The 14581-nt window shown below is 38.0% G+C and overlaps 1 protein-coding gene across 1 annotated transcript in view; it reads right to left on the bottom strand.

Moving 5' to 3' along the window:
* The window catches only part of AKT1 (AKT serine/threonine kinase 1), a 98211-nt gene that overhangs the window by 15091 nt on the left and 68539 nt on the right, over window positions 1-14581 (bottom strand). Inside the window, exons 6-10 of the mRNA XM_063439531.1 lie at window positions 10515-10646; window positions 9320-9385; window positions 8852-8920; window positions 6356-6481; window positions 2034-2162 (exon numbers count right to left, since the gene is read on the bottom strand). Coding sequence (XP_063295601.1) covers window positions 2034-2162; window positions 6356-6481; window positions 8852-8920; window positions 9320-9385; window positions 10515-10646 — 522 coding nt within the window. The remainder of the gene's footprint in view (window positions 1-2033; window positions 2163-6355; window positions 6482-8851; window positions 8921-9319; window positions 9386-10514; window positions 10647-14581) is intronic.

Genomic DNA, 14581 nt, shown 5'->3' with positions numbered 1-14581 from the left:
ATATAGAAGATATCTAAGGGTAAACTGTGTATTACTGGAGAACAATGCCACAGAGGGGTTCTGGACACATCATAATAAACACAAGAACAAAGGTTGAGTGATTTACGCACGTCTCGAACCCAGGGCTTATATTTCCTGATATATGATGCACCATTATCTTGTTTTATATGACATTTCAAGTGTTCCAGCTAGGGTTTCCTTTAATCTAGGCCAGCACTGGGATAAACATGTTCTTGTCTGCCTTAGATTATTGAGAGTTACACTCCCAGGCATGTGCTGCCTCCATTAATTCGGTCCATCTCCCAATGCTGGTGCAGACATCTCAACATGCCAAAACTCATTTCAGGGAGGTGGTCACCTAATTTCAGGGAGCCCGCTTCATAAGCTACTCAGTAGGAGGACTTTACACACATAGTGAGAGAGTGACAAAGCGTGCATCCTGATTGGTCTCTCTTTGGAAAATCAGGAAGCGCACTGTGCCAATCTCTCACTACGTCTGTCACTCTGTTTCTCCAGAGCCTAGTGTCTACCTAGAGTGGAAGACGTGGCAGGTGCGAATCCAGAGCCTAATCTCGGGAGTGGGCTGTAATGGGGTCATAGAGGCTGTAATTTAGGAGTTCTAATGGAGGGACGGGGGCTTTAGTGTGGGGTATGAGTTATAAATGGGGGGTTAGGAAATGAAGTAGGGGATAAGGGCTGTATTAGGGGTGATAAGGGCTGTATAAGGAGGCTGCTTAAATTGGGGAAAGGGGCTCCAGTGTGGGCATTATGGGCTGTAATCAGGGAATGGGGTGCAAAAGAGGAATTAGGGGCCATAGTGGTTAGATAGAGTGAAAAGGGTGAGTTAGGGGCTGTAGATGGAGGGAATAGAGGCTGTAGTGGAAGGAATAGATGCTGTAATGGGAAGGATAGTGGCTGTAGGAGGGGAGTTCGGGGGTGCAATGGGGGGGGGGACTGAGTTAGGTGCAGGGGCTGCATTTTGGGGGGCCGTGGCTTTAGTGGGGCAGAGAGGCTGCAATTGGGAGTTACTTACAGTCTCAGTAGTAATTCTACTGTCCGCTTTCTCCCTCCCTGGAATTACAGTGCAGTTCCCTTATGGAGCCGCACTCTAAAATTCCGGATTTTTTTTAATTTTTTTTAAATTTAGCGCGAGAGAGTTCTCGCTCTAAAATAAAAGGCTAGATTTTCTGGGATATTATATAGACTCAGTGGGCGCCAGGGAGCCGCAATTAAAATGCGGGAGACTCATGGAACCCCCGGGAGAGTTGGGATGTCTGCTGGTGTGTCATGTGTAAGTAGAGGAGCTGGGGAGACAGGATCTCAAAGTTTCTGTCTCCTCATCTCCACTCTTCTAATCTCTTTTTCGGGAAAAGGCTGCAATAAAATGGTGACAGCTGCAAATAACACCTGCTACTCGGAAGTGTGACTCCCAGTAATCTGAGGCAGACTGGGGAATGTCCCAATTCTACCCCGAGATTAAAAGTCCCTGCACTGTGTCCGTTAAACCTTGCATTACAGAGAATGATGCAAATATGACTTCACCTGAAATCATCATCTGCCCATCATGGTATTATAAACAAACACTCTTACTGGCTAAAGAATCTTCAAAGTTCTTGTGACAGAATCTTCATCACCCGCAAAAAAAAACCAAGAAGGATTTTTGCCATACTTAGCCATTTTTGGTTTCCCAAACACAAATCAAAGTCTCTGAAAACAGCTCTCCAGAACCAGTAACACTTCAGGTTTTATTACAAGCCCAAAACAAACAGAGCTATGTCATCTCCTAGACCCTTGTTGATGGTCCACATTTGCGGATATTCGGACTCGATTAGTAGTAATGCATTACTCTAGAGCAGCATCGTTTGTATTTTCTATGTTTAAGGCTGCCTGTACACTTGGCGTTGCCACTTACTATCTGTACACTTGATAGCAGTTATCATCTACTCCGTAACTTAAAATTCCATTTATTAAAAAGGTTAGAAAACAAGAAATACAGGCATATTTGGCACAAAAAAAAACAAAAAAGCGCTTACCTCGGGAGCAAGGTATTCTGGTGTGCCACAAAATGTTTTCATGGTTGCCCCATCTTTTATCCCTTCTTTACAGAGTCCAAAATCTGTTATTTTTATATGTCCATCTTTGTCCAGCATGAGATTTTCCAACTACGGGATAAGGGGAAGAGGACATTTTTTTTAGATAACTGGTTATTTATAGCATACAATAAAAAAAAAAAAAAAAGTGCTGTTCGCCAAGATGTTAGTGCCAACATTTGCACTCCAAACACCTAATTTAAACAGATGCATAACCCCCCACGCATCTATCGTACATCTGTTGGCTGTGCAGAACCTCACATAACCCATTTAGCAGAAGCAAAAGGGTTATTTTTGTATTTATTTTTTCACAGATGCATAAGTCACATTACATAAAATCAGAAGGTAAAACAAAAAAAAAAAAACAGAACGGAAATTTATAGTATGTTATAGGTTACAGAAGCAGTTCCACTGCATTTTATTACAGATACGGCTTTGTCCCATTCCGTTTTGCAAACAGTCGACACTAAGCACAAAATATTGGCTGCAGATCCTGTAGCAGTTGCCAAGAAAAAAATAAAAGAAATAAAAAAGGACAGCCTTAAAGTGGAAATGTCACTTCTCTGGAAATTTCATATTGAATAATCACCGAGAATGTGTGTTAAACCATTTCCTTGTGATGCTCCATTTTTCTTTTAATAAGGTTTTTAAAAGACTTCACTAATGGCCTCTAGTTCAGCCAGGGCACACTATGCATTAGAAGAGTTATATTGTTTTTGTGTTGCCCACATACCATGTTCAATGATAGAGAAAGGCAGTGCTTATAACAGCGAATGGAAAATGGATCGACTCAGAAACAGTATTTTTAGACCTCGAATAATGTAAAGCAGTGGTGCCCAAAAGGTAGATCCACATTTGTTTTAAAAACAACAGCTTCCATGATGCTTTGCCATTCTTAAGACATGCAAGGCATCAAGGGAGATGTAGTTCTACAATATCTGGGGATCTACCTTTAGGGGCCTTTGATGTAAAGAAAACAATACCACATTTATTTTGAAACACAACCCTAATGTTTTTCAGAAATAAATATTTGGTGGAATAACCCTGATTCATTCACACGATTCATAGGTCTTGGCATGATCTCCAATGGTCTTTACCATTGCTGTTGGGTGACTTTATGCCACTCTTGGCACAAAAATACAAGTTTTTTTACTTTGTTTTAAGGCTTGTGACCATCCATCTTCCTCTGAATCACATTCCAGAGATTTTCAATTTGGTTTAGGTCTGGAGATTTAGCTGACTATGAAGGGGTCTTGATCGAAGGGTCCTTCAGCAACACCTTGATTGACTTCGTTCTACTGCACAGAGCATTGTCTTGCTGGAAAAAAACGATCCTCAGAGTTGAGAAACATTGTCAGAGCAGAATGATGTAATCTTGTACATGGCTTGATTCATGAATCTTTCACAAACATAAATCTTCCCAATTTCAGCCTTGCTGAAGCTCCACCAGATTATCACTGGCTTGTAGGCGTATTCAGGTCTCCATCTAACCATTAGAGGACCATTAAATAATAGGATCACCAGGCACATACAGGCTCTTCAGAAGAGACTTTACAATGGAATAGGCAATGTTTTCACTCACAAGAGCTTTTCTCAAGCTTGCAAAAAGTTTTTGTGAGCTGAAAAGTTGCATGTTCCACTCTAAATAAAGTCTACATCTTCGGAAGAGTCCGTGTGTACGCTTATATTTATTTCTTATTTTGTAATGTATTAAGGGTTTAGTAGTTTCCCTTTTCGGAGTGGTATTATAGTGTTCATCCAACTTCCTGATTGGCGAGCGGTGTTCCTACTTTAGATTCTTGTAATCATTAGATGACCAGTTGTTTTGGCAAAGTTGAAAACTGGACTCAGAAAAGCTGATCTTACTCTAGTCCTCCACATTGCAAACATCAGCCTGGCTCTATTTTGCTTCTCTTTGATGGAGGGCTTTTTTCTAGCTTCAGACCTGTACCTAGGTGAATGTTTTGAACTGTCCTCGCCGTCCACTTTACCATTTGCTTTTTTTAAGGTCATCTGATGTTGTCCTACACTTGTTGAGTCACATTTGAATTAGTTGGCAGTTATCCTGGTCAATTGAGATTAGCTTTCGGCCTCTGCCCATCTGTGGCTTTGTTGACCTTGTTCTTATGAACAGCCTTCTTTGAAATTTGAAGGATGGAAGCAACCTTGCGCTCACTTGATCCCTTTTTTAAGAAAAATTGGAGTGTTCTTCCAGAGTTGTACACCTCATAGAATCGAAGTTCATTTGGGCAGGCCCTTCACCACCTCCAAATTTGCCATTCTAATAATTGCACAGCTCTGTTGAATATGCTGGCATTATATAAAATGCTAATTATTATAAAAAATCTAATACTAAGAAAAAATAACAATTGACTCTTAGCTATAACTATAACTGGGATGGAATCTTGTTTTGCTAAACAGGCAATAAAGACTTAAAAAAAAAGTCCAAGTGTCTCAGATAAAGATTTGTATGAATGTGTATTTGTTCAGCAGTGTTTCACATATAAATACTGCTCTTCAGTCCTTACAGCGCAATTTAATCTAATGCTTAATGAATTAAATTTGCGATCGAGAAAAATGAACTTAAAAGAGCACTATGGGGTCAGAAACACAAACTTGTATAAAACCACCATCTAGCCACCCTGGGCCCCCTCATACCTCTAAAGAAAAAAAGAAAATCTTACTTGAATTCAAGTCTGCAGCTGCTTACTTTGTCCATGTTTCCTTTAGACCTGCCCACTGCCTGCTGACATCAGCAGAAGTGGTAGCCTGATCCAATCACAATGCTTCCCCATAGGATTGGCTGAGACTGACAAAGAGGCAGATCAGGGGCAGAGCCTTTACAATTCAAACACAGCCCTGGCCAATCAGCATCTCCTCATAGAGATGAATTGAATCAATGAATCTCTATGAGGAAAGTTCAGTGTCTACATGCAGAGGGAGGAGACACTGAATGTTTGGATGCATTTTAGGTGGTCATGACCCAGGAAGGATCTCTAACAGCCATCTGAGGAGTGGCCAGTGAAGTTATCACTAGGCCGTAATGTAAACACTGTGTTTACAGCAAAAAGCCTGCAGGTAATGATTCTACTCACCAGAACAAATTCAATAAGCTGTAGTTGTTCTGGTGACTATAGTGTCCCTTTAAACATGCATAAATAGACTTTTAATACATCTTAGCAGATATATTCATACACCCCTTCAATAGATCTCAAATCCACCTTTATTATTTATTAATAATTCTGATAGCATGTAGGCAATTTGAAAGAGCAGTAATAGTTAGAACCTGAAGCTGATAAATTGGCACTTCACAGGGTAACTGGTACATTCTGCAAAGGTTCCGCATGGACAGGATCTGTGACCTGTCCCAACAACGGTCCTAAACCTGCATGATATGATTGGCTGCAATGAAAACTACCTGTATTACAAATTGACATAGTCTACCTCAAGGTACAGAGAACCTGCAGCTATATTCTCTACAAGCAGACAGGATTATTTTTAGAGAAAGATGAAGAATGTTGGTATCCAGCTGTCACACATGGAGCAAGATTTGCAATATGGAAATATACGTAGAACGTTGGAATGCAAGAGACCTTTTTAAAGGACCAGATGCAACCTATGGTGAGAACGCTGATCCCTCACAGTGTTCCCCTATTTTAGGAGTATAAGGGTCCCATATACCGCTAGAAGAATTCATAATTAGTCTCACAAGCACTGAAGGATGAGGTCCAGAGCCTACTATGCAGTTTTAAATTGCTAGCAAGTACGTAGATTAAGAGATATAAGTACCTGGAGATTGTTCCATGCAGATTTCATCCCGACACAAGTTTTACCTACCCTACGACATAGTATAAAGCCCATGAAGGTCACATTGACAGCATACCAAATAACTCTTAATTTATTCTACATTGGATAGTGATTTAACTAGCACCATGCATCGATGAAATGCTATGTTCTTTAACCTCTTAGGACACATGACATGTGTGACACGTCATGATTCCCTTTTATTCCAAATGTTTGGTCCTTAAGGGGTTAAAGTGATGAGTGTAATGACACGTTAAGAAATCAAACTAAAGGAACACGTTGAAAGTTAGAGTCCATTCCTTCTTTTATGGGGACAATTCTAAAATGTGTAAAAGAAGGATTTAAATTTTATCTGCTCCAAGTTTTACCCCCTCCATTGGAGGGGGTTCCTAACTTGCGATTATGTAGGAGAGAAGGTGCCACTTAATTAGGAACAGGACTGTATCTTTTTCAGATCTTACCTTTAAGTCTCTGTAAACTACATTTTTCTCCGAATGAAGGTAATCTAATGCAGACACTATTTCCGCCCCATAAAACCGGGCCCGATCTTCAGAAAATATTCGTTCTCTTGATAGATGGAAGAATAGCTAAAAACAAGAAAGACATTTTAAAGACACATTTTTTTTTAAAATTTGCTTGTTAACCACAAACTAACACCCATTGCTGCCATTTAGAAAATGAAGGCCACAGTTTATTCGATAGGATAACATTGTCTAACAGACTGATCATTTTAAAAACTTTTCAAATGATTTATCTGCACAAGCCCCTTTTAAAATCATGGGGAACTGCTGGAGATAAATCATTTGAAAGTATTCCTAATAGATTGTGATCATTTGAAACGCTCATCAAAAAAATCAAATAAGGCCTAAATAAGGTAAATTTTGTAATATGTAAATATTCATTATCAAAAATTACATCATTACCATACTGGAACATTCTAACTGTTTACTCCATAACCAATATAAGATACCTTGTGTACCTCTTCTGGTTGGTATAACCATCGTTCTGCTTGACTGAAGCAATGCATTTTAAAGTAGTTTTAAATCCTTCAAAAATGAACCGGAGGCACAGGACCAAGACTAGTATGTACTGCACCATTTCCCACCCACTATCTACAACCCCTAATTTCAGAGTTACAATTTCACATAACCCCTGATGAGCTTTAAAAGACCCCATACATGCAGAATATCACTTTCTCAGAATAAGAGTGGCATAAGGTAATCAATGTACTTGTGTACTACAAGGTGCTTCAAAAAAAAAAATACAACTAAACATCTTGTCCCTTCAGATGGTCGTTTGGCATCTATAAGATAAAGATATACCAATTCTTGGACTATTGCAACTGGTACTGGACATGAAATACCTTTTAACCCCCAGATCCCTACACCAAGCACTGACTATGTTGTGCATTATGTACTTTTAATTACAAGAAAACAAACCAACCGAAATAAAACCAAAACGGTATAGTCCACTAACGAGCAATAATATAGAGAGGGGAAGAAGGTAACAACTTAAATGTGGAACAAAAAAAAAACGCTAAAAAATATAAAGATCCTTAATTTAATTATATTTATTGTACAGAAACCATACGTAAGAGATTGGAACTTTCCTTTGCCCACAAATGTCCAGATTGCCCCATCAGACAAAAAAAACAACACATCTGAATATGTTACATGCACAAAGCTCTTTAAAGTAGGAATGAACACAAACAAAGGACCATAGTTACATAGATGGAGAAACCTGACTCACAGCGTGGTTTTCACAGACCTCAGTGATCGATTACCTGACCAACAAGTAGCCTTCCTGCATTACATCCACCTGTCGAGCCAAATATGACTTGGTGGCACTTCAAGGACAGAATTTCATCTACACATTTTGCTGGCCAAACCATTTGTTTATTTGACTGCTACACCATGTACGTAATGGTAGACACTACAAATATGGCATCGATGGGTGCAGCAGTATGGAACGTTCAAAGATGTAAATCCTCCCCCCCCCCCCCCCAGCACAATATATAGATGAAATCGATACCTGCCGAATTGTTACTTTGTCATGAACACATTTTCTGGATGACTTGTTCATGTCAAGCAAAATCCAAAAGTGAAAGGACATTCTCAACGTTTGCAGATCATTAGTGAAAGCAAAATCAACTTAAGAGGCGATTGTGTCATTAAGGGCTAAGAAAAACATAAACAAAGTCTGTACTTGAAACACGGAAAGAATACCGCCAAATGCCAAATTCACACTAGTGTATAATGACATCAGACATTGACAGAGTGACACCCTGCAGCAAAGTCAAGGGAATATGACTTTCATTGTACTAATTCTAGGGTCTTTAGAAAAATGTATACAAATGAAGAGGAGACTTTTTTTGTTTTGGAGATACAGACAGACACAAACACACAAACACATACTCTAGACCAGCCCTATTAAGATCCTATGAACAAGAACGTCGGTGGATGACTTTAGAAGCTGGTGTTTAGGTCACTCATCGGCTTGTTTACTATTACTAATGGACCTTACAAAGCATACAAATTAACAGTTTTTTTTTTCTTTTAGAAATTCAATCTTAAATGGTTACTTAAAAAATAAAAAATAAAGACTGTTTTCATTACACTGGTTTTAATTAGAGTAACCCATGCTGTACTGGTCAGCTCCTGTCCCCCCTCCCCTCACCCCCCTCCCTCCCCCTAAACCCTAAAAAGTAATTCCACAGCAGAGTCCAAGTTCTCCTCTCAACCTGATCCTCCTCGGCTTAAATCACTTCCCCTCAATGGGAAGGAAGGCCATGGATGGCATGGAGTTCCAAATCATCGCAAAACGCTGCATGTGCAGACTCCAGGCACCATGACCACTTCAGTGAAGTAGTTTATGGTGCTTGAAATAACTCTTTCAGAAGGTAACAGTATTTTGATCCCAAGGGGAAGAAGAAAAGAAAATACTGAAAAATGATTTACCTCTCCACCATTTGCATACTCCATAACAAAGCATAAGCGATCATGTGTCTGGAAGGAATATTTTAATGCCTGAAATTAGGAAAAAATAAAAAAAAGTTTATTATCACCGGGGAGAATATTGCACGGTTTATTTGCTCACAATTTCATATTGTAAAAGATTCTAAAAAAGAATGTATATTTCACATTTACTTATTCTTTGGAACACAACTGTTTTGAGAATTCTTGAAACCAGCAAAACCTTAATGTTTTTAGGACACCAATCCCTTGGACTTCCAGTTTAATTGTTACGCATTGTTCTCCTCCAGAGCTACAGGAATCCATTTGAACCCACAAAGCAAAGGAGCAGACCAACCTTTAATCTGAGCTTTTTTTTTATAGAGAATTTGTTGCAAAACGGGACATTCTTTGATTTAAATAAAGAAATAAGAGCTCACGCATACCCTACAAAAAATATAGATAAGCACTTACAGTTAGGAAAGGATGCCTAGAGTTCTGTAAGACGCGGTTTTCAGTAAGAGTGTGTGCTACTTCGTCCTGGAATAGAACAACAAGCATAACGTGAGATCTAAGCATCGGTATTATCAAATGAGTTTATATTTTTGCAAGTTAATTAAATTTACTTAACATAAAAAAAGTCATAATGTTCACCCTATATTCCATCATGTAATAATTTGGAGCCTATGCGGTCAGCCTCTGAGAGAGGCACTTAGTTTAATTTTCTATATTCGCTCAATGTATCAAGGTACTACAGTTCATTAGACGCAGGCACCAATTTAGGTCTTTCATATCTTTAACTCTATTTATCACCATTTAAGCATGATACACAGAACATACAATTCTACAGATGGGCTCCTGCCTTGATGATTCAAAGTTATAATCCTATGCTTGTCGAACTGTGCCTCATATTGCTTTTGCAATAAATTGGAATTTCCATAAAATGTGTTTGGTAAATCCAAAGTAATGAGGTCCTTATTAAGTGAAAAACGGACATCAATTTTTTTTTTATTGCTTCAAATAAAAGATCACATCTATTACAGTCTCGATGTACGTTATTTCGTAATGCATACATATAAGTCAATAACTCATTCCAAGGCATGTCTTAGCTTACTTTTGCTTTATGGGGGTGGACATCTTAAGATGGCTGCCAAGAAGATAAGCCAGGAGATGCAATGAAAAGAGTTCATATCTTAGATATAGTTATTAAACACACAACAAGGTTATCTGACAAGTCATCTTATTCTCAGTAATAACAAAATTAGGAAAGGTACTTAGCCATTCAGGTCAGATCTTCAAATAAAATACATAGCATTAGCTCACTGCTAAACTCTAAGTTCAGCTTAGCGACCTGATAATCAAGTAGAATATAGAATATTATGTAAAACTCAGTCCTTAGAGTTTTCCCATCATAAGCTTTATCAATAGACTGGACAAGGGAACGCCGTTACTGGAAAGAATTTATGGGAGCAGTTGCCCAACACCTGAAAAATGTTCTGTTTGTGTTCCACCCATTGGAGGCCCTCTGAAAATTGAATGGCGACTCCATTTTTAGGTCCAGTTAATGGCTAGGGAGCCTATTCTACACTTGTGTATTTTACTTTTTTTTTTTTTTTTTTACAAGGAAATGAACTCCTAACGTATTGATATATATATTCACCAAACTCACCTTTGCAACAATAACTTCTTTTTTTAAAATTTTCATAGCATAATATCTTCCGGTTGCTTTTTCTTTTACTAAAATTACTTTTCCAAATGTGCCTTTTCCCAAAAGCTTCAAATATTCAAATTCATTCATAGTCTGTTAAAAAAAAAAAAAAAAAAAAAGCCACAATGAAAAAAATATACCAAAAAAAAAAAAAAATATAAAAAAAAAAAAAATGTATAATTTGATACAGCTTTGCATCCTTCATAACGGTGCAGCCAGGTAGCGTACTGTTTAAATGGCACTACAACAAACTTTATACAAACCTCGAGACATTGAGAAATAAGGAAAGATGACATATATTGCACGTAACATAGTTACCGGTAATTAGGAAAACATTCGGAGTCAAATAACAAAATAAGTCAAAGAAAATACAAAATAAAACCACAAAAAAAAAAACACAACAAAAACACAGCAGTTGTACTCTCGCAAAGAAAAAAAAATATGGATTTGGGGAATAAAGTCATATTCGTAGTTGTTGCAAAAGATAAAAATATTTTTTACAAAATAAATAAATGTATTTCTACCTCTGATCTCGCTCACTTCCGATAGGAAGAAACCAAGTCAATTGTCTCTATCCTAGAATTGTACATTATCTCGGATTTCTACAATTATCATGATAACATGTATCCAACACTTACCATGATGCTCTTTTCCTGACTATTATCCAAGACAGCATATGCAATTGAGTTAGCTCTTCCCCTCATAGCCGATACGGGAAAACTGACCAATTCTTTAAAAATGTTTCCTTGCCATGTGGCCTGCAGTCTTTGTCCCAAAGCTCCAGAGACCCCAAATTGTCAGAGAAGCGATAAAGGTGTGAGAAGTGCATGCTGCCATGGATAATAGCCTGGAAAAGAAATTACAATAAGTATGTATACATGTTTCTTATTCCAGGCTAATCAGGTTAGATAAATGGGTCAATACCCAAGCTCTATGGTATGAATACTACATACACCAAAGTGCAAACAGAACATTTTACACACTGGGGTGGGGGAGTTCCTTATGGGCCTTCTGCCTGAACTAATCATTCGTTGCCTTCACATTCGAATTATAATGACACTCAAAAGTATAGAATAAAGACCATATCAGATCTGTTAGCCACAGTAACCCAGGAAGTAGAAAAATATTTTCAAGAGGGCTTTTAAGACTTCTGGAAGCTAGACTAGTGGTTTGTGATATAATCTGAAAATTGCTTTTTCAGTCCACCTCTGGAGTGTAAATACAGAAACAATTTCACCTCAATGATGTCCACAAGGTCTTGCAAAGAGCTGAGCGAATTATGGGTTTGGAGAGAAAACAAAAATGTACAACAAGCAGAACTTCCAACGGCATGTCAGGGCATACAGAACTAATGTCCCTTAAATTTAAAGCCCATCTAGTAGAAAGCAGGTGTCTAACAGCTGATCCAAGTCTTGCCCCAAATGTTGGTCAAGACCAGAAAAGGCACATCTTGAGAGTTTCCACTCAAACATATTTTTCTTCTGTTTCACTGTTAAGAAGAAACAGCTGGTCTGAACTCAAGACATTATGGACTGTAACATCCTTCAGTAGGAAGAGTTACACTTTGTGCTGCCCTAGTAGGTGACAACCTGTGCAGAGTTTTCTGATCATATTCTGATTAAAGAAACTATTATGAGAGAGAGAGAGAGAGAGAGAGAGAGAGAGAGAGAGAGAGACTAGTGCAACAATCTGATCTGAATGACATGGAGACCATATTGGGCCCTCACAACCCATCTTCCTGCCATCCTTGTTTACCATCTGCCACTAAGATTCTGACAAACAAAAACCTTGCATGAGGTTGCCTACAAGAAGTTACTAACAAAGATAAGTCTTGAGCCAAGTTGAAACTGAGTGTCTGAGTCTAATCCAGCTTTCACTTTTTTTGTGCAGACACACAGGATTGGAGCCCAGAGGCAGGCAGTGGTCATGTCTGTTATAGACAACAATGTTGAGACATTCACATCATGTTCTGCAGAGTATTGAACCTCCAAAAAGAAGAAGAATCCCACAATTATTTAAGTTTGTGAAAAAAAAGTTTAAAATTGTGAACTGTGGATTTACTGATGCAATCAGAATGATGTTTTAATAATGAAATAAGGGTAGTCCATGTGTTTTCAAATGGATGATTAATGTGACTAGGACATTTAAAAAATATCTAGGTAAGCGGTACAGAGGACAAACAGAATGTCTAAACAACTGCAGGTGGAAAAAGTCAAGGGCAACCCTTAAATATCTGCGGCAAGCTTAAGCCATAGTAATAAGGAAATAAGCAACTCTAAGTTTGGAAGATTTCATGAAATTATTTTATCTGATATCAGGAGAGTTGCAGCAGAGCCACTTGGGTCCAGATGACCAAATGGAGCCACAAATGGTGGAACGAATCTTTCCACTACACAAGTAGAGGCTCCTTGACTTTTTCTTACCAAGACAAAAAAAATTTTGTCTTTCAATTTCCGATCCTTTTAAGTTATTGTTTTTGATCAAGAATGAGATCTTTGTGTGCTCTTTTTGTCTGAAAGTACCCATTAAACAGGGTGTTAAAGGAATAAAAATTGATGAACTCTTAACTAATGCTCAAAGTGTTGCTAAGCAGCAAATTCACTCCAACTTCCCTCCAACGGTAGTTCAACAAGGCCAATGTTGTGGAATTATTTTTTATTTATTTTTTAAAATCTTATTCAGAGAAGCTTTTCAAAAGAAGCATGAATCAATCTCCAGACACCATGGAGTACCTTTCAACGAAGACCTTCAGAAACCTTTATCAATATCGGCTTCTATTTTGCAATTCCACATCTTTATAGACCTTGAAACTGCAGTCGGAGCTAAAGCTGGATGACATCCAATCACTATGGCTGAGATGACTTTGGATAAAGTAATTTTCATTTTTCGTGGGCGCCTTCAAATAGCAAGATTTTATGGAAGAGAGATCTTCATTTTCATAGCTGAAATAGGTATGGCCACCTTGAGTAAAGGAGATTATAACCGCAGCTTGTGGCTTATGACAACACTAGCTACAACTGGTCCAACTCTATCCTTACTCCACTTGGCATTAGTAAGGAGATTGTGCATGCAGAAGATTATTATGGCAGGTTCCCTAATGCAAAAAAGCTAAAGATTGCTTATATTGGTGGAGACATATGCATGGTTAGCCAGGGATGGTTAGCCAGGAGATCAAAGGTAAAGGCCATCTACAAGCAGCTAACCATACTTCCCAAAGGGCATCTCTTTATAATGACAACCCCTCAAATCTGCAATCTCAGAATGAATAGAGAAATGGTGTTTGTAAAGTAGATTACATTGAATACATTCTTTGTTCTGGTTTATAGTAACTAACTCCATACACTGCATGGAAATTCTCATTGAGAAATGAATAACCATAACCAGGTCATATAAGAGGCTACAAATCTGCATGCACATTAATTCTCTATCTGAAAGATTTAGCAGCTTAGGGATTGGCTGGAGAATCTCGCTCATTTCCTGGTTTCAGTGAATCAGGTCCCTACAGAGGGCCATTTAAAGAATTCCTTATATACGTTAAGAGGGTTGAAGCACCAGGATTAAACTTTAATTGTATCATGCAGTGACAAATATACAATTTTAGATGGTGTTTGTCATAGGAACCATAATCTACACGTCCATATCTTAGATTTGTATTCTATGTTCATTATTTTTTTTTTAATATCTACACTAAACCATTTCTTAGAACACTGAATTAAGGTATTAATAATGAAAACACTAGTATTAACGGCAATTCGGCAAATGATCGTGTACAATGAATATATAGCTATTTAAAGTGGGCCGGCAAGCACACTAGTAAGAGTACTGAATCAAAGGAAAAGGGAATTACACACAATGACTTATTTGATAAAACTAAATTAATGAAAATGTCATAATCAAAGATCTGGAGTACTTTTTAACAATCTAGAATTTAAATATAAACAATTGCTTTGGTCCCTTTAAAAAGATGTGTTAAGGACATAACAATTCCACAACCAAATCATCCAGACATGTATCTGCAGGTTAATTTT

The sequence above is a fragment of the Pelobates fuscus genome, chromosome 13 (genome assembly GCF_036172605.1).
Source record: "Pelobates fuscus isolate aPelFus1 chromosome 13, aPelFus1.pri, whole genome shotgun sequence".
Taxonomy (NCBI): Eukaryota; Metazoa; Chordata; class Amphibia; order Anura; family Pelobatidae; genus Pelobates; species Pelobates fuscus.
This window is presented reverse-complemented; position numbering and strand designations above follow the sequence as displayed.